Genomic DNA, 20,353 nt, shown 5'->3' with positions numbered 1-20,353 from the left:
ACTGCTCCTGTTTCCTTAAACTTTATTATATTTTCCCCTCTGTGGTCTCCTATTTACACTGTGGAACCCAGCAGATCTTTTCACAATAAAAGAAAAGCATTGTGATGGATGGATGGATGGATGGATGGATGGATGGATGGATGGATGGATGGATGGATGGATGGATGGATGGATGGATGGATGGATGTATGGATGGATGGATGGATGGATGGATGGATGGATGGATGTATGGATGTATGGATGGATGGATGGATGGATGGATGGATGGATGTATGGATGGATGGATGGATGGATGGATGGATGGATGAATGGATAGAACCCTCATGTCGTCCGGTGGGCCAAAATTTACCGTTTTAAAGTCTGAAAGTGTGGAGAAAAAAAAAAGGTCCACAGTAAAACTTCTGATGTCCACATTTTTAACATTTTTGGAAAATCTGTGAACATTTTTTGGTGGAAAAAAGAAACATTCTCATTAAAGGGTTAGGGTTAGGGTCTTCTGACAAGGAAACCATATTTTTGGTGCCCGTAGATGAGGACAACAGGAGGGTTAGCATGAAAAAGCCAGAAAATATGTGATCTAATCAGAAAATCTGCAGCAAACGGCCGTCACAATTTCCCCACAGCAAAGATCAGTAAATTAAGACTTTTAAAAAGCTAGAAACTGTTAACTCTTGGGACAGTTTCTGCTTGAAATGACCCAGCGGGTGAAATCTTACAAAAATTTGTGGCCGAAATCACAGCACCATTTAATATAGATGAACCCACAAACTAAATGACCTTCTTCTGAGTACAGGCGTGTGTTCTGCATGTGTACGTTATGCACGGATTCAGGATCATGTGACCTAAATATGCAGCAGGAGGCGGGAACTGATGGGACTCAGAAACACCCCCACAGTTTAATCAGCTGTTCCTTGGATCATTTCTGATGGATAAGTCCTGATAAGTCCTCAGAGGTGGATTTGTAGTAGGATCACAATCAGCTGATGTAGTGTTCACTGGTTGTCATGGTTACAGTGACGTCGTGCTGCTATCTGGCAATGATACAGAAATCTTTAACCAATCCATGGATCCAGACTATAAGCTGCATCTCTGCCAGAATCTGATCACTTGGTCCTTGAGTCATTTCTGAGCTTCAAGGAAAATTTCATCCAAATCTGTTGGTTTGTTTTAGAGTGATGCTGCTGACAGACAGATAGACAGACAGATGGACAGACGGACGGACGGACGGACGGACGGACGGACAGCACTCACCATCTAGTTCGGCACAAAATTTGTTTTAATGCAAATGCTGTATGTTGGAATGATGGAGTAAGATTTTGTTAATAAATTTATGGGAGATGGAGACGAAACGCCGTAGGTCGAGGACGCCGTAAACTGAGACCCTACTGTGTTGCACTCTGGATTTATTGTCTGTGAGGTTAAACCATGAAGGAAAACTATTTCTTGCAATCCTTTGATTTTAAGGGCACTCTCAGCAAACAATTATCTGCACTACTTCTGTTGATTTCTTAACATGTATTGAGAATAATCAAATTTAGCATTTGAATAATCAGATTTTTGATCGGAAAACACACCTCTCTCTTTCTTAAACCCCAAGTTTGCTTCATCTAAACAGATCTTATGTGGGCTTATGTAGGATCAGGAATATCTGCAAACTGCCTATTTGCAAATTCTGCTCATTTTACAGTCCATGGATCACATTATATGAAAGAAAAGATGAGCAAAGAGCTGTCAGGTTTTACTGTGTGGATGCTCCACTTTACAGTTTGTGAGACAGGAATGATTAAAAAATCTGAGGATGCAAATGCTACAGGGATGTTTCTGAGTCACATGGATTTTCTTTACCAAAAATGAGCAAAACATATAAAAAGGGAACATAAATTAACGTATTTCAACATCTTTCACCATCAACTACCTGCAAAAATGAGCCAGAACCTAAGCTGCTGGTAAATAAACACAGAAACGTATTCATCTAGTTTAAAAATAACAGACATGTGTACGAGAAATATCATTTGTTGAATATTTCCTGTCTGGTTTGTGTTCAGCTTTTGGCAGGTTTGGTAAAAATGAGGATGATTAATGCTAAAATGCCATTAAAATCTGACGATGACCACGGAGAACATGGAATAACGAATGTTTTACATGTTATTTGTGAGGTTATAAAGGAAAATTACACAGTAAAAAATGGGATTGTTAATGCATGATGTGTAAAAAGCTGTAAATCTCATTAAGAAAAGTGGATCAAGTGAGAAAAAAATCTGAATTCTGCACCAAACTTCATTTTAGGTAATATTAATTTAGATAATTTAACTGTATAGATCAACACAGCAACAGAAAAGAAGCAACAGAACACATTTCCAATCAATAATCAGAAGTATATCAACATCTTTAGCCAGAAATGATCCCGTTGTTGGTAAATAAACACAGAATAATGTCAAAGAGGGTGGTCTAACTCTAAAAGTATCCAACTAGCTCAGAAATTACAGACATCTGGATGAGAAATATCATTTTTTGAATCTTTCCTGTCTGCTTTGCGTTCAGCTTTTGGCAGGTTTGGTAAAAAATGAGGACGATTGAGCAAAATGAGACGAGGAGGAAATGAATTCACGTGTTGGCATGTCTGCAAAGATACATGATGATCACAAGAGGAAGCTCGCCTTCATGTGATGAAGTCAGTTGATTTGGTTTCAAAACGTAAAGATTTCAGACTTATTTCACACGAACATTTAAACCAAAAAGCTTCTTTTACTGGCGCTGCTGCTACACTGAACATCTTTAAAGTGCAGTAAAGTAAAGGCCGTTGTGTTGAAGCTGACAGAAACCACAGATGCAGAAATAAAGTCTCCCTCAGCTCATATACAGACATCAGTGAGCGGGTGTTTGCTGGCCGTTTACTACCTGGATGATTCAAAGTCTGCCGTCCAAATGTGAGTGTGCATGACAGATGCTGTGTGTAGGTGAAAACAGAACACTGAGCTGTTAGATGTGAGGTCGAGGCGCACATCAAAACAACTGTCATCCTGCAGATCCTCCTTTGATCAGAAATGCGTCTGACTAGAGCTGCAGCAGACACACAGAGCGAAATGGAAGCCTTTCTGCACGGCTTCTTCACGCTAAAACGCCTTTCTCCTCTGAAGATGAAATAAGTCAGGTTCTGTGTGTTTTATGTCAGGTTGGAGAGGAAGAATCAACAGATGTTACATGCATGATGTAAATAAAGCTCCAAATGTCATTCTGTAAATAGATTTAGTGAGAAAAATCAATAAATTCTGCACCAAACTTCATTTGAAATGATCTTCAGTTTGGTTTTTAACAGTACAGGTCAAAGCAGCAACGCAAAAGCCACAAACAGATACTTTAGCAATAAATAATCAAAGTTTCTTTAGGTTAAAACGGAAGAAGAGGAAGAATCAACAGATGTTACATGCATAATGTGGATAGCGCTCCAAACGTCATGAAGTAAAGGGTATTTAATGAGAAAAACTGTAAAATCTGCACCAAATTTGATTTTAAATTATCCAGATGTTGCATGCGTGACGTGTATACAGTTCAAAATGTCTTTATGCAAAACGGATTTAGTTAGAAAAACAACAAAACTATAGAAACTCTGCAACAAACTTGAACTAAAGGAGGTTCTAGAGGAAGAAATGAACAGATGTAGCATGCATGATTGGTAAAAAGCTCACAAATGTCATTATGAAATGCCACAATAATCTGAAGATGACAACACAGAACTAACTCAGGTTTTACGTGTTGTTTGTGAGGTTCTAAAGCAAAAATCTACAGTAAAATATCAGATGTTTCATGCACAATGTGGATAAAGCCCCAAACATCATGAAGCAAAGTGGATTCAGGGAGAAAAAGAGTCAATTCTGCACCAAACATCAACTCTAAGTGATATTAATTTAGATTTTTAACTGTACAGGTCAAAGCAGCAACAGTAGAGACATGAAGCTGCACTTTACCAATAAATAGTCAAAGGCTTCTTGTAGATTTTGACATTTCTGCACTCTCACACTTTACAGTTAGAAAATGACTCACTGAACTTTGCACTAAAGTCTCATCTGATTCACTGCAACCGTCATTCACCACAAACCCCAAATCAGGTCAGAACGCTCAACAACAACTCTGCCAGAAGGTCTGAATGGAGCTCAGAAGGAGAGAATCGAAGGAGGAGAAGCACAGATTCGCCTTGTTCACACTTTGAACACCTCAGAGAGTCACATCCAGTCCTCAGGATCCACATCTGGAAGGTTTAAGTCCAGAAAAAGGGGAATGAAAGCTGCAGGCGGTGAGTTACCTCTCTTAAAGGACCATCTCTTCATCCACAGCTTGGAGAAGGACGGCCAGGAGTTGTTAAGAGGAGAGTCGGCCATGGGAGCAGCTCAGTGGGGGGAGGCCGGCTGGAAACTGGAGCTCAGGCAGCAGCGAGGAGGAAGAAGAAGAGGAAGAGGAGGAAGAGGAGGGAGGGAGGAAGAGGAGGGAGGGAGTCCAGGGTGAAGATCAGCTGGTTGGAGATTAGAGCAGCGGTGGAAAGAAGAAACAGAGCAGGAGAGCAAAAATGGAAAGAAGTGGTGACAGCGGGAGGAGAAGATGAAAGATGAAGCCGCTTCAGTCTTAGTGATAAAAAACTGTTTCTTTTTACTGCACTTCTTAAAGATAATTTACCTTTTATTAAAAAAAACATTAGTTTTTGCCTGTTGTAAAATAACAGAAAAATTCTTTAAATTAACTTTGTTGCAACAATTAAATTTCCTTTTCTATTTAAAAAAAAAAATTCAAATCAGCAAAAAAAAAATCTGTCTTTATTTTACAGGTATTTGCTCCTCTTACAATTAATTTAAATTATTATTTTTTTGCATATGAAGAATTGAAAAATGGCAAAAATAAACAAATAAATACATTTTAAAAAACAGATAGTTAATTTATAGTGAAAATAAATAAATCATTTTAAAATCAAGAAAAAAAATCTTTATTTTACAATTATTTGCTTCGATTAGAAAAAAGTAGATATTAAGGTTTGAAAAATGGTTTAAAAAATAACCGTTAATTTATAGATTTTTAAAATTAGTTTTTTGAGTAAAATTACTTATAATGTCAAGCAAAATTATAGCACTATTATTAAGTAAAATTATTCATATTAAGGACTGAAATGATAAATCTTTTTTTTTTTTTACAGATTTTCACTGTTTTGTGAAATTAAAAATAACATCTTTTAAAATTACAGAAAAAGTATCACTGTACATGTTAACTGTAAATAAAAAAATATTTTTAAGGTACTTGCTTTATTTGAAAAAAAAATCTGTATATTAAGTATTGAATTTTTAAAATATTTTTGCTTACCATAAATTTATAGACTTTTTAGATTCTTTTTGGTAAAATTAGACGTAATACCTCGTAAAATATTAATATTTATTATTATTCATTTTATGATAACCCTAAAGGCTAAATCTTTACATATTGTCATGTGGAAAATATATTACAAAATATACCAAAAATATCGGAATAAATTGTTGTTTTATAGATTTATCCTGTTTTGATAAAAAACCAACATTAGGTACAATTACAGAAAGAAGTCTAATATTTGCTTTTATTTGAGAAAAAAATATGCATATTAAGGAGTGAAAAATCGTAAATTAATAAATTATTAAACTATAATCCAAAGTATTTATTTTTAGTTGAAGGAAAAAAAATGCATATTAAGAACAGAAAATGTTGAATTATTTTTAACCGTTATCTAAAAGATTGTTGGGGTTAAATTACTGATAATATTCAGTAAAATTACAGAAAAAATGCTGATTTATTTGTCAACCTTGAAAAAGGGCAAAAATAATAAAATAATATCCATGTTAATAATCTGTATTTTCATTCACAGTGATTAGTTCTTTCACAGCGTTTGATGGTAAAATGACAGTTTTTACTGTATTTAAATCAGCTTTAAGGCATTTTATGACTTTTTTTCTACACTCTTCAGGTGATAATCTGTAAAACCTCCTTATGTTATATTCCTTTATTTTAAAGGAGCTGTATAAGTGGTGTTTTATGTTGCTTTTCATTCATTTTTTAAAAAGCTCCAACATTAAACAATAAATATTTTCTACATTCTTCAGTCTGTGAGTTTCCTTTTAGTATCTGTGGTTTAAAGCTGGTTTCTGCTGTACTATATTATAGTACTAATATACACTTATATAGTATATTAGTACTATATAAGTGACCTTTTTATGTTTAATTTTCATTAAACTACAATAAGTTCATAAAAGCATCCATATATTGTTCTTTGGGTGCATACAGGACGCTTTCTGCTCTTTGAAAGCTTCATAATGAGCCGTTTTCAACCTTTTTTAACAGCGTGTTCTGTACAATCTGCTGCTTTATGGGAGGGAACAAAGATCTTCACTGTAAACACTTTTAAGCGACACGATGAAGCAAAGGGAGGTTGTCTAAGCTCAACGAAATGTCAGAAGGAAGATAAATGGCTCCAGAAAAAGCCATTTTACTCGTTCAGGCTAGTTTGACGACGTAATAGTTTTAGAGAGAAACAGAAAAAGGGAAGGAAGCATACGCAACCAAAGTACAGGGCAGAGGAGAGAACAACCAACACTATTTATACAAAAAGAGCTTAAAGCAAGATAGGTGTCCATCAGAGCGCCGAGCTGGTTCTGCTGCAGCTCAGATGATTCCTGCCTCTTAATTTGCAGCAGTGTAGCTACGGATGACTGTCAAGTCCAGCTCACTGCACATCAAGTGGAAAACTCTGCCTACTTTCCCACAGACAGGGAAGCAGCAGAAACACTGGCACAGAGAGGGCAAATGGAAATGTATTTAAACTGAGATACGCTGCAGAGAAGCCCTCACATTTAACACAGAGTGAAGAGCCTTAAAGGCCTTCAGGCTGAAGTTCACCACTAGAAGCTCTACTTACAGAGGACGATGGAAGCATGGAAATCCTCTCTGTTGGATCCAAAACGAGCAGAAAAACAAGAAAGTGTGTCGTCAGGTTTGAGCGTATCCGTGAGAACGACGCAGACAGAAAAGCAGCCACAGGATCTCAGCACAGCTTCCTCTTTCTGCAGCTCAGTGACCCACAGCTGCAGTTTCACTCGTCGCTGCTGCAGCTTTAAACACCGAGAGGAGAAGAGCTGCAGGTTCACCTTCCTCCTGACCTCAGCGACCAAAGCCAGCAGCCACCGAACCAAACCGGACACGTTAGAGACGGACAGCAGAAAGAAAGACGAGGCATTTACGCTTCTGTTTTTCTACCTGAAAGTCATTTTTCACTGGAAAGCTTTTTATCAAAACTGATATTATATGCATTACATTTTGATTTAGTTGACCAGATGAAGGTGAATCTCTTCATTTTGTTTATTCCTTTTCAGCTGCAGCACTTTGCAAAGTAAGAAAAGCGGGTTTAGCGTTTTTCATTTAGCGTTCTTCTTTAAATATATTGAAGTTATTGCACATAAAAAAATCTGCTGATTCTGAGGTCTGGTTGGAGGATTTGATGGAAATGCAAGAAAAGTATGCTTTAACCCTCCTGTTTTCTTTATTTATGGGCACTAAAAAATATTGTTTGTATGAAAAAAATCCAAAAATTCTGCAAAAAAATTTGCTAAATTTCTGAAAATTTGTAAAACCTTCAGGAAGGAAATTCCAATAATTCCTTAAAAGTTTTATTTTAAAAAATCCCCCAAAATGTGGCAAGACAATTCTTGTAAATATTTTTTTAAAAAATGAGTAAAAATCTTCCAAAAAAAAAAATCCTAAAAATATTTAAAGTGATTACAAATTTATCAGTAAAACTTCTAATATTTTCTTTAAGAACATTCACAAAAATCAACCAAAATCCAGTGAAATTCACTGGATTTTGGTTGATTATTTTGTGAATGTTCTTAAGAAACATTTTTAACATCTTTTTTCCACCAAAACATGTTCAAAGATTTCCCAAAATGTTGAAAATGTGGACATCAGACATTTCACTGTGAAAATATATATTTTTTCCACATTTTCAAACTTTAAACCGGGTTAATTTGACCCGGGGGACGACATGAGGGTTATAAAAGGTGTTTTTATGTGAAAAATCTGAAGCTGAATTTGATGGAAAGTCGACCTCTGCCTCCGTCCACGGTTAAGAAGTGTGAGAAGACGCGAATTCTCCAATAATTTTATTCATAATTTTAATATAAACAGTTAATTGTTGAATAATTTACACACAGCAAGATTTTATTTTCATATCATTGCAACATTTTCTGTACATGTCACTACTTGGCTCTCCTTTGAAAACATAGAAAAAATAAATTGTCAAGCGTTCATTTAGTCATGGCACATTTTTGATCCTGTACAATATGCAATATGTCTTTCTGTGTGTGTGTGAGTATTCAACATGTTGATATTTGTGATACATAAAGATAATGGCACATTTGGATCCAGTGTGAGGGATGAAGCGATCTCTGTGGGGTGGGGTTTTTTGTTTTTTTTTGCTTTTGCAGGTTTTTCGGGGTTATTATTTTTATCCGGACTGTACATACACACATATACACCTGCTGTCTGCAAACATAACGTATACACAACATATCCCAAAAGAAAGAAAAATAAAATAAAAATTAATACATCAGCATATTCATCGGCAATAAAAATGACATTAATAAAAGAGGTATCCTGCAAGACTACACACAGCATTCTGGGGACCACCTATGTGCACCGAGGAGAGACTTGAAGACACAGAAACGATAAAAATAATGATGATAATAATGAGGAGGAAGAGGAGGAAGAAGGAGCGATCGGAGACGAAGAAAGCCGACAACACAGACTCCACTGCTTCAGACGACACACAGCAGAGGGAACGGGATCGATGGGAATACGGGGGTATCATCGGCGTAAAACTGGAGCAGACCACTGGACCGACTCAGAACCAGCCGCATGGAGGCCGCTTCTTCCTCACATGTCGCAGTTCATTCAGAGCAGAAGGTGTTTTACTCATTAGCCTCTTTAAAGGAACAGAAACTGTTTGTTAAAGCTCAATAATTAGCACATCGTTTCATCTGAACTCTTGGAATCAGCCGAGAAATCGTGAGGAAAGAGCTGAAATAAAACAACAAAAATGCGTTTTTCACTTTGGTTTCTGCATGAAGTAAACAGTCTAATGCGAAATGTGTTAATCAGAGAGCTTTAATCTGCTAATTTCACTCACATTTTCCCTCCTTCAACACCTCCAGCTTTACAGTCGAAGAGATTTACAAGATTTTTCATGTTTTTTTTAGTTTTTTTTAGCTTATTCAGGATTTTATCACTCGCGTTTCCTCTCCTTCAAAAAGGATGTGCAGTGGTCTTTTCCAGTTTTTCACGTCATTTAAAAGTAAAAAACAAAAACATATTTGCAAACTATACTCAGGTCTCTTGTCAGACACGAAAAGCATCCGTGAAGGGCGATGAACCGGCGACACGACGTAGAGAAAGGCTGTACGGGTGACATGCTGCTGTGACTGCTTTATCTTTTACTTTGTATTTATCTTCGGCCGACATTCAGGACATGCATCGGGTTAGAAAACTGTTGGCGTCGTGTTGGCAGCCCTCAGACTCAAACTGCTGTATTCTGTGTCACAAAAAGAAAATCTATCCGTCTCCAAATTTAGAAAAAAAAAGTTATATACACATTGATAACGATGTTAAATTCATAATGTACAAGAGTAGTAAAAGTTTACAGTCAGAAAAGTAATTGTATTTGTCCTCCCTACTTTGGCTAAAAAAAATAGAAATCAACATCTCTAAAATGTAATACTTTTTTTAATCTTTAAACAATAGTACATACAATGCTTTGTTCTCACCCTGCGCTGCGACGTGTTCAGCTCAACAAAACACGACTAAACGTCCCTAAAATCAAGTGCTTTTTGTTTCTCAGGGGCTAGAAATAAGAAGAATCTGCTGCTATTTACAGTTTAAGAGCTTATTTATCTGAAAAATTAAAACAAATCGAATGAATCCCAAACTGTAACGCGACGACGGGGTGTTGTTTCTGTTTTGCGACGCTGCCGACTGATGAGGAGCGAAAAATAAAAGTTAAAAAATCATCAAATTGTCGAGCTGTCCGCTGGTCTGCAGGTTTCCATGCACAAAGCGAAGCCAGAGCTGAGCAAAGACAACACGGTTCTCGCTTTTTTCTTTCATTTTTGGCTAAAAAAAAATAAAAATCATCAGTCATGAATCCCAAATTACAGTATATCATTTTTCATCAACAAGCAGAATGGTTTTCACTAAAGAAAATAAAAAAATACAACAGATTTCATTTCAGCTTTTGGGGGGAAATCCTCTTCTGTGATTGGTGGAGACACAGCTCAGGTGTGGGAGGGGTCAGGTGTTAAGTCTGAGCAAGGCACTATGGGTAGGGGCCCCGTTAGCTTCGCCCCTGACCTGCAACGCTCCCGTCCGACCACTAGAGGGCGCCAGAGGAGGACTCCTGATTATCTTCACAGGGAAAACTCAGACTAATCAAACAAAAAGGGTTCTTTTCTCTCTCTGTGTCCTTGGTTCTTGTCATGTCATCACCGCTTTGCTTTTTTTGTGTGTTTTTTTTTTCATTCACGTTAGTTTTTTTGTAAGGATGCTGTCGGTCAGAGTAGATAAAAGGTCAGGTAGGTAGCTCTTCTTCCTCCTCATCCTCTTTATCCTCCAAAGCATCGGGCCGCCTCCCTGAGACGAAAAAGAAGTTACAATCTAGATTTCATGTCAGTTAATAGTTCTTATGGCACACAGGATTGTCCCAGTCCAGCGTCTCTCTCCGTTCCAGAGGAAAGGAGTCCTCCTCCTCCTCCTCGTTAAAACTTTATAACCGGCCCAGACGTCCGATCCGCCGCCCATCCATGACAGAAAATAAAGGTCATCTCTTGATATTCACAGTAGAAAAAAAACAACACACACAACAAACAGAAAATAATCAGAAGTGGGATTTTCGTTTTTGTTTCTCGACCACAAAGACACAGATCGACAGAGTAGGGCTTCAGGATGGGAGTTTAACACGTGAAATGAAAAATAAAAGCATGACGCTTCGCCTTGGCTGCATGTAGGTGATCACAGATATGCGCTGAGTCACGGTTTGCCTTGGTTTGTTTTTTTGCTGACTCATGCTAATGTCACATCCACAGATATCAGTAGAGCCGCTACTACATACAGTCTGGAGGATCGGTGGTGATGGAAAAGGGGGATAAAAAGACACCATAAAGCTACAGCGCTCCTTCCAGTGACCTGGAATTTTATCAATTAGGAAAAACCGATCATTAAGCCAACTTACTGCAGCGTTTAACCGCAGAAATGCTGCAGTAAATTAGCTTCACGATCAGTTCTGTTGCTCTGAAACTCTGCACCGAACCTTTAAAAAGAGCTGATTGATTAAATTTACCCCCGAGGCCACAAGAAGAAGCGACACAGGAGGGGGAAGGAATCGCAGCGTTGGTAACGTACGACAGAGTGATCTAAGAGTGGGGATGATGTAGGCTCTTTAGACTGATTCCTCCATATGCACTGAGGTAGACTCCGGCCAAAAACACAAAGACGACGACGACAAATCACTAACGAGCTAAAAACTAAATCCTGCTTTTATCACACCGCTCGACCACAAAGCTAACGGTCTTCTTATACAATGACAATGATCATAACAAAATAAATATCTGGTATTTCAAAGATATGGGCACCTTCTTAATTAATTAAAAATTGCATATGCGTGTGAACACCACCACAAGATAGAAGCAAACCGAGGTCGGAGGTGGAGGCGAATCGACCGTAGCGTCTCTGAACCGCCACACGGCCCAGATTCACCGTTAATCTACGTGGTTTTTTTAAAAATCATTGTAAGTCTTTTTTGTTTTTCCTGCTTTTATTTTCCAAACTATGTCACAGATTATTTACAAAGTACAAAAGCCTAAGATTGTAACTCCTCTGAATAATTCACTAAAACCTCCACAGTGTCGCCACTAAAGCACCGCCGGAACAAAACAACACCAAGTACGGACCTGTAACCATGTAGACACAGCTTTGACTTTTTTTCTTCTTTTAAACGCCTCTGAGGCCTACATGTGAGTGTTTAGCCAATGAAATCAGCCTGGAAGCGGCTCTGGGGTTTGAGAAGGCACTGGTAAAACATGGAGGCAGCTTCTCTGCTTTCTTGGTCTCTTCTGCGGGTTCTCGCTGATGACAGAAAGCTGCCGACGCTTTGGCTATACTAGAAGTTCTGAATGCTGTTCGGTTAGGATTGGCAACCACACCGGTCCGAGCGTCCAAAAACAACCGTCTCCCAAGAGCTCTCGCTAAGCTATCTGCAGCCTCCAACAGGATCTGAACGAGGTTTAACTGTTTCAGGAATGTTTCTGATGGAAGCCAGGAGAAGGGCTGCAACCAACGATGGATCCTCTGAGCACGATACGTCATCAAAAGCGGAAGCACTGCGCGCTCCTTTCCGCGTTTGATGGTGCTCAGACGATTCATCGTTAGCTGCTCTAGTCAGGAGGATCTGCCGCTTTGGATCACCAGGAAGGAAGCCGGCTGTGATGGGAGCAGCTCTGCCAGCAGTCGGAGAGAACGAGGAGTTCCGACTAAATCCTGGAATGTCAGAGCTGAGTGAAAAAGCCGCTGCACGCCGTGTCCTGACTGCTCAGCCGCCTCACAGACAATAACAGGATTAACCATCGACTCAGACAAACCCAGAGAGATTCGGGCCGATCTTTTCCCTCAACCTGCCGCTGGAGCACTTTCTGTCTGCAGCCCCTCGGCCACAAAACGTGGAAATTTCCACTGAGCGAATTCTGACCGCAGCAGCAAATAGAAAGCCTCCGGAAGAGCGAAGAGGCGCTGCAGAGCAGAGCTAACAAAGAATCTGATAAATCCTTCTGTCCGAAACCGAGGTCCTGAGCGTCAGATAGCAAGCGAACGCTCTCCGGTTTAAAGTCTGAGGCAAGAAGCAGGGATGTCCCGATCTGATCTGAGTCAGAATACACACTTCAAGGGCAATAAAGTTTGCATTTTCTGCTTCATTAATGTTCTGTAGATGGTCTGTTGTAAACCTGAAATGTAGTGTTTAGAGGATCAGGTGTGCTGTTAGCTTAGCCAGACCATTCTGTAGGAAAGAACAGTCACCTGAGCATCATTCAGCTACAGGTGGCGTGTTTTTATTTCTTTAAACCGATCATAAAGGTTAAGTAAAAATGCAGCTTCAGTGTCGCTTAAAAATAATGACTGGTGAGATTGTTTTAGTGAGAACTGTCTTAAAAATGGGAAATTCACCAGAAAACAAGTTGCAATGCTGCTTGAATTCTGTAAATTTTGAAATTTTCAGCGTTGTAGATCACTGCTGGTGGCAGAGAGCAAAAAAAGAAACGATCGACCAACAGTATGTTTACACCTGCAGCCTCCATCTGCTGATCTGAGGCGTACTGAAGCGCTACAAGCTCTAAAAGACGGCCAAAACCTGGATTCTTTACGTACACGTCAAAAAATACGTCGCGTTGTTTAATTGTGCCACTATTTGGAGCCTTTCTGCTGCTACAGGTAGTTCATGCTAGCAAAGCAGAGAGCAGTGTGGGGGTTTAGCTAGCAGTGGGCACCATGACAAAGACTTACACCACCGTTCAACAGTCTGGGGTCATCCAGATAATTCCATGTTTCCCATGAAAACTCCCACTTTTATCCATGTGCTAACATAACTGAACAAGGGTTTTCTAACCATCAATGAGCCTTTCAGCACCATTAGCTAACACAATGTAGCATTAGAACACAGGAGTGATGGTTGCTGGAAATGTTCCTCTGTACCCCTATGGAGATATTCCATTAAAAATCAGCTGTTTACAGCTACAATAGTCATTTACCACATTAACTATGTCTACACTGGATTTATCATTCATTTAATTCACTGAAAAAAACTGCTTTTCTATTAAAAATAAGGATATTTCTAAGTGACCCCAGACTTTTGAACGTTAGTGTACGTCAGAAAATGTGTTGTGTTGCTTGATTGTGCCACTATTTGGAGCCTTTCTGCTGCTACAGGTAGTTCATGCTAGCAAAGAGAGCATTGTGGGGGTTTAGCTAGCAGTGGGCACCATGACAAAGTCGAGTGAGAAAACTGTGCTGGATTTTTAGCGCCCTGCTACACATTTAGCTTTCCCATTTACCGCATCTGTGTGACAGGATCTGGCTTAGGTTTAATGCTAGTTAGCTGTGAAAGACCTCGATCGGATCAGGACATCCTCAGTAAAAAGATCCATCCACTTTTAGCTGAAGCTGATTCACCTCCTGCCCAGAACAGACTGCTGGGCGGCCATCTTTCCAACAGACAACCGGCCCAAAAATCACGCAAAGGACGTCATAAATCTGCGACTGCATCACGATCAGACCAGATAAAAGACACAGACGAACACACATCAGGCGCACTTTGACCTAGAAAGACCTCATTCCCCGTTTGTGTAAAGCTTTTTTTGGTTATTCTGTTTGTTTTTTTATCCGTAGCTGTAGTGAAGTTGCCTCCAAATGTTGACCGCTCTCAGTGGGAATACGGTTTGTAAAAAATAATAACAATGCAGTAGGTTTACAATATCAGGGGTTTTTCCCCTTTTCCCATCCAGACGGAGGCTGGAGGCCTAATAAGACGCTGAGAGCACTACCGGTAGATTAGTGTGATTTCTGGGGCTATAAAAATAAGAAAATTTAAAAAAACTGATGAAATAAAGAACTAGCAAAGCTTCTGATGAAAAATATTACAAATATGAACTATGTACAAAAAACATCAATGTTATATATTATATATAAAATATTGGTAGCAAAACACCAATATTCCATATATACTATATATATTATATATATTTATATATTTCTATACCCACTAAAATATATCAAAGCAGCAGCTATTGGTCAGTCTGAGGAAGTCTTTTCTCTAAATCTGAACTGTTTAAATATCCTTCAGCCGTATAGTGAGGACACAGAAATAAAACGAGAAAGAAGAAGAAGAAAGAGAAAATAAAGCAAATAAATTAAAACTATTCACCAAACACCCGATGAATCTGTGTGTAGTTTGGAATTCTGCAGAACCAAAAAGAAACAACAACAACAACAAAAACACATTCCTCTAGGAATAGATGTTTGTTCTAGGATCGAGTCATCCCACTGATTAAATCATTGTTCAAAAGGAAATTAGTGTAAGCGCTGATAGACACTTCTCTTTTTATAGGCCACGTATAAAAAGGCCACTATCTGAGTAAAAAGATTTCACTTGGAGGAAAAGAAGAAGCAGAGAAATGTGGAAATGCAGATCGGTGGGAGAAAAGGAGTCTGGAGGAGGTCGAGCATGAGCAGCCTTCTTGGTTGTCTAAGGTTTGTTGTGTTCACAGTTTTTTTTGTTTGTTTTCCGTTTGTTTCCGTCACGAGGAGTCCTGGAAACGTGGCAACAGTGAAAAACAATAGATTCTGGTAAGAAGTCCGATGTGTTTGTGGAGCAAGTTAAAAAACACCGTGTTTGCATCCCTTGCTTACCGGCATCCGGCAGCCGTGAGGAAGAAAATAAAAAGTCCTGAGATCTGTGTCTTGTTTTTGGGGATTTTTGTTTTTGTTTTTTGAAGGGCTTCTCCAAGAATAAGAAAAATCATTAGAAAATGAAGAAAGGAACATGAAGGACACAGAAAAATGGACTGGAAGAGAAAGAGAGGGAGGGATGGGGGAGGAAAGGAAGGGGAGCAAGTTCTTACAGGACAAAGGAAATGTTAGGAAGGGCTGGATCTGGGCAACGATAAGATTCTTCCGTTCTTCTTGCCACCGTTCATGTGAGTGTAGGGGACGTGCTCCTCATAGTTCCCCCTCAGGGCCACCGACGGCCCGCTGTCCCTGCCTAAGCTCTCCTCTCTCTGGGAATAAGACGACGGGTCCAGGGGGATGCTCTCCATGTTGTCCAGGTCCAGGTCGAACTCCTCCGTCTCGGGAACTTTGTTCTCCTCACTGTAGAAGAAGGAGACCTCCTGGAAGGAAGGGTGCAGGTCCTCCCGAAGCATCTCGATGATCTCGTGGAACATCGGCCGCATCTTGGGATTGTACTGCCAGCACATCTGCATCAGGTCGTGCCTGAAGGAAGGGATGCAAAGACACGTCACATTCAACACCAATGATTCAGAGAGCGCTGTGGGGGTTTAGCCAGCAGAGGGCACCATGACAAAGACTTCTGTGGAGGTTAATGACCTCCAATCAGAGCTAATGTGTTCAGGACAACCTGGACGAGACAGCACTGCTTTTTCTCTCCAAATCATGTGTCTACTGGGCTCATTATGTGGTATTATGTGGTATTTATAGGCTGCTTTACTGCTCTTTTGCAGAGGATATTGGATTGGAAATTACATTCCAATCACAAAAAAATTTAATAAAAATGTAAATTATATCCAAACAAAACTTCAATATGTTCACAAATAATGATGAGTATTTTAATGATTCTTGACTGTAAAATGTACTTTTCTGGATAAATGGGTCTTATAATCACGTTCGATCTGATCAGAGAAGTTTTTAGAGAAGAGAGAAGAACTTTATTGTCATTGCACACTTTCATATACAATGAAAGTTTACGTTTGCTCTTTTGGAAATATGTTGAAAATAATCGAAAATAAAAACACAAGCAGGACTTTTAAAAGCTCTGATTCCCTTTGTGCTTCTCAGCCGAAACCACCGCGATGATTAAAGGGACGAGAGCTGAGTCATTCTACACGTTAACAGGAAAAACCTGCTGCGTTTATCAGCGTTTTATTCCAATTCTTTCCCTCTTCGGTTCATTTCTCTGTTTTTTTTTGACATATAATAGTGTATCTGGTAAAAATAAAAACTAAACGCCCATGCCTCCTGATAGCTTCCTCCTGTGTTTACTCACATCCTCTCGGGGCAGTTCTCCGGCCGGTCCAGGTATCCTCCGTCCATGACGAACTTCAGGACCTGCTCGTTGGATAAACCCTGATAAGGCTGCTCTGCTAGTGTGCTGATCTCCCACAGCACGACCCCGAAGGACCTGCACACAAAAACACACAAGAACATGAGATCAGACGCTCCAGAGACGAAAAATAAAAAACCTGGACGACACCTGCTCAGGTGAGACGTACCAGCAGTCAGAGTGGGCGGTGAAGACGCCGTCCTTCAGGGACTCTGGAGCCATCCAGCGGACCGGCAGCAGCCCCTTCCCTCCTTTACGGTAGTAGTCGGTTTCATAGATGTCCCGGGTCATACCGAAGTCTGTTAGGAGGAGACCGGTGGAGATTAAGACGACACGCTGCTAATAAATCCATGCTGTTCACTAAAAACCTGAACAGAAGCAGCTCCCGTACCTCCGATCTTGACGGTGAAGTCTTCGGCCACCATACAGTTTCTGGCTGCCAGGTCTCTGTGGACGAACTTCTTGGCGTTGAGGTAGGCCATGCCGTCTGCGATCTCTGCAGCCATCTGCAGCATGTCCTTCAGAGTGGGAGGAGGACAACCGGACGGGTTGTTCTGCAAAACACAGGCAGGAAACAGGGGTTTGTGGCTGATGTGTGCTGCCATTATTTACTCTATTTAATCACACGGGATACAGGGGCACTAAAATAATAAGCACAGAAGATCATCAGTACACAGCTACCATCTCTGACTGACACACAAACATCACCCAGTTCAATTCACCAGGTAACCGCCTGTTGACTCTGTTGCCCTCAGGGGGGCGCTACAGCTCCACCAACAGTTTTTACCCCTGTGCCATGAAGCAGCTGGACCAATGCAACGACTCCTGAACATACATTTAGCATGAGCACTGCAGCTTTGGGTGGGATTGTGCAACATTTATTTATTTATATGCTACTTCTATGTTTATTTTCATACATACAGTCATTTCTGGACTATTGAGAGCACCTGAATATAAGCCACTAAATTTAAAAAGAAAAACATTTTTGTACTTAAATAAGCTGCAGGTGTTCATGTTGTAACATGACGTATTTACACAGAAAGATTTTATTTAACCTTTAATTAAATAAATGCTTTTTTTCCTGAACACAGCCTGGAACACGGCAGTAACACGCACTGAGTCAGTTCTTCACGCTGCCGTCTCCATCGTCTCACCGTCGGTTCACTGATGCTAAGCTAACTGCATCCATTTAGCTTAAAAGCTGCATCTTATGCATTTCTTTGTGTGTTTTCCATGATGAGGGTGTGTGCATGAATCACAAAATAATCTATGTGAAGAATTTAGTGTGAGTGTGATTGATTTAATTGGTGGCATGAAGTTAGCCCATAAAATCTACACATTAGCCGCACCGCTGTTTAAGCAGCAGGGTTCAAGAAAAAAGAGAAAAAAGCTTATAGTCTGGTATATAATATATATTCTGCATAGTATATTTTTTATTTTACTTATATATTTTATCTGTTATAGTTTTATCCCACGAAGGAGATGCCAAAAAAGCTAAAAATAAAAGCATTTGATAAAAACCTAGCTACGGTCTAAAACCTTTTTTACATCACAAAAAAGCTTCAAGCAAGACAGCTTCCTACAGAAAGGTCATCAGAAATAACATTTGTTTTTTAAATCATTATCAGTTAAAAAGTGTCCTAAATCAATAAAATGTCTTTCTCTTGCTGAATGTGTGTTTACTTTCTCTCAGCCAGAAGCTCTCCATAGAAGGTTTTTTTATTCATTATGTCACGAGTTTGACGTGCAGAAAACAAGCACAGGATGGGAAAATGATCTGGCCCTTTTTCAAAATAAAACACAGCACAGATGCTGCTGCAAATAAAACAAAAATAAATCATTTTTATTCTTAAGTGGTGGGACGGCAGCATTAAGGACCGTGCTGTAAGACGGAGCAGAACAAACGGAGCTGCGTACCTCTGAGTCCGGCCGGAGGCTCCTCAGGTAGCTCTTCAGGTCACCGTGGGTCATCAGCTCCATCACTACCAGGGTGGGCTGACCTTTAGACACGACGCCCAGCAGACGCACCTGAAAGCAGACGACAAAGTAGGACACATCATCACACGAGATGGAAGGAGCTACTTTCCTCTGTATGCTGATTTCTTTTGGTTGGATGAGCATGAAAAGCTTGAGTTCATGAAAAGACAATGTTCCTGTGCTAAAACAACGCAGTGCATCTAATCTGATCTAATCCTGCTTCCAGGGACACTGAGTAAAGACGATATTTTACTCCCGGGTAGCAGAAAAGCCGTCAACAAATCGCTGCTCCTGTGTGAAGTCTGCCTTCATCGCTGAGGGAATGATTAAATTCTCTCCTGCGTCACGACTTTTACGGCTCACGGTTCCACGTACGGCCTTTAACTGGTTGTGTAATAAAACCGTTTTTGTAGTCAAACTGAGCGTCGACACAACGGGCGAGTCATGATGCTGAGTCACGCGTGTTCAGATGGAAGCTGTGACACGCAGAGCTGGTCGTACCACGTGGTGGCAGCTGAAGGCCTTCATCACGGAGGCTTCGTTCAGGAACTCGATCCTCTCTCGCAGGCTGGCTGATTCGTTGACCGTTTTGACAGCGACCCGAGTGTCCGGGTCTCCCTTCACGATGTCCTTGGCGATGCCCTCGTAGACCATCCCGAAGGAGCCCTGTCCCAGCTCTCTGAGCAGCATGATCTTCTCCCGAGGAACCTCCCACTCATCAGGAACGTACACTTCACAGAGCAGACCAGAAGTGGCGTCAGTTAGCAAGAATTTTACACCAGCTGACACCCAAAAAATGCAACTTTACGAGCCGAGTTTTGTGATATTCTTACTGTCGTTGGCGCTGAAGTACTCAGGGTTTGGTGAGGTGATGAGATCTCCAAGTGGACCTTCAGTTTGTCTGCAACAGAACAACACAGAAACCTTCTCAGACACTGAAAACTGGATTTAAACGCATTTATTCCAGCATGACCTGAGCTTCTCACTTCCTCCTGAAACTACAACTTTCAGTATTTCAATGTAAAATCTTACTGCAGGGTCAAACTTTGAAAATGTGGAAAAAAAAAATCACAGTGAAACTTCTGATGTCCACATTTTCTACATTTTTGAACATTTTTTGGAGGAAAAGAAAAATATTAAAAATGTTTATTTAAGAACATTCACACACAAATCAACCAAAATCCAGCGAATTTCACTGGATTCAGGTTGATTTTTATGTGAATGTTCTTAAAGACAATATTAGAAGTTTTACTGATATATTTGGAATCACTTTAGATATTCTTAGGATTTTTTTTAGAAGATTTTTATTCATTTTTAAAAATATTTACAAGAATTTTCTTGCCAAATTTGGGGATTTTTTTTAATCAATCTTTTAAGGGAAACTTTTAAGGAATTATTGGAATTTTCTTCCTGAAGTTTTTGCAAATTTTCAGAAATTTTTGG

At 39.8% G+C, this 20,353-nt stretch overlaps 2 protein-coding genes across 2 annotated transcripts in view; both read right to left on the bottom strand.

Annotated features, from left to right (window-relative positions):
* arhgef18b (rho/rac guanine nucleotide exchange factor (GEF) 18b) overlaps window positions 1-4,558 on the bottom strand; it is a 71,651-nt gene extending 67,093 nt beyond the window's left edge. The window contains exon 1 of the mRNA XM_051946917.1: window positions 4,301-4,558. Within this exon, the coding sequence (XP_051802877.1) occupies window positions 4,301-4,376 (76 nt within the window). The 5' untranslated portion in view covers window positions 4,377-4,558. The remainder of the gene's footprint in view (window positions 1-4,300) is intronic.
* Window positions 4,559-8,147: 3,589 nt separating this feature from the next.
* insrb (insulin receptor b) overlaps window positions 8,148-20,353 on the bottom strand; it is a 125,088-nt gene continuing 112,882 nt past the window's right edge. Inside the window, exons 18-24 of the mRNA XM_051947695.1 lie at window positions 19,744-19,811; window positions 19,412-19,641; window positions 18,851-18,961; window positions 17,325-17,487; window positions 17,103-17,232; window positions 16,877-17,011; window positions 8,148-16,086 (exon numbers count right to left, since the gene is read on the bottom strand). Of these exons, the coding sequence (XP_051803655.1) occupies window positions 15,732-16,086; window positions 16,877-17,011; window positions 17,103-17,232; window positions 17,325-17,487; window positions 18,851-18,961; window positions 19,412-19,641; window positions 19,744-19,811 (1,192 nt within the window). The 3' untranslated portion in view covers window positions 8,148-15,731. The remainder of the gene's footprint in view (window positions 16,087-16,876; window positions 17,012-17,102; window positions 17,233-17,324; window positions 17,488-18,850; window positions 18,962-19,411; window positions 19,642-19,743; window positions 19,812-20,353) is intronic.

This window comes from Acanthochromis polyacanthus, chromosome 4 (assembly GCF_021347895.1).
Source record: "Acanthochromis polyacanthus isolate Apoly-LR-REF ecotype Palm Island chromosome 4, KAUST_Apoly_ChrSc, whole genome shotgun sequence".
Taxonomy (NCBI): Eukaryota; Metazoa; Chordata; class Actinopteri; family Pomacentridae; genus Acanthochromis; species Acanthochromis polyacanthus.
This window is presented reverse-complemented; position numbering and strand designations above follow the sequence as displayed.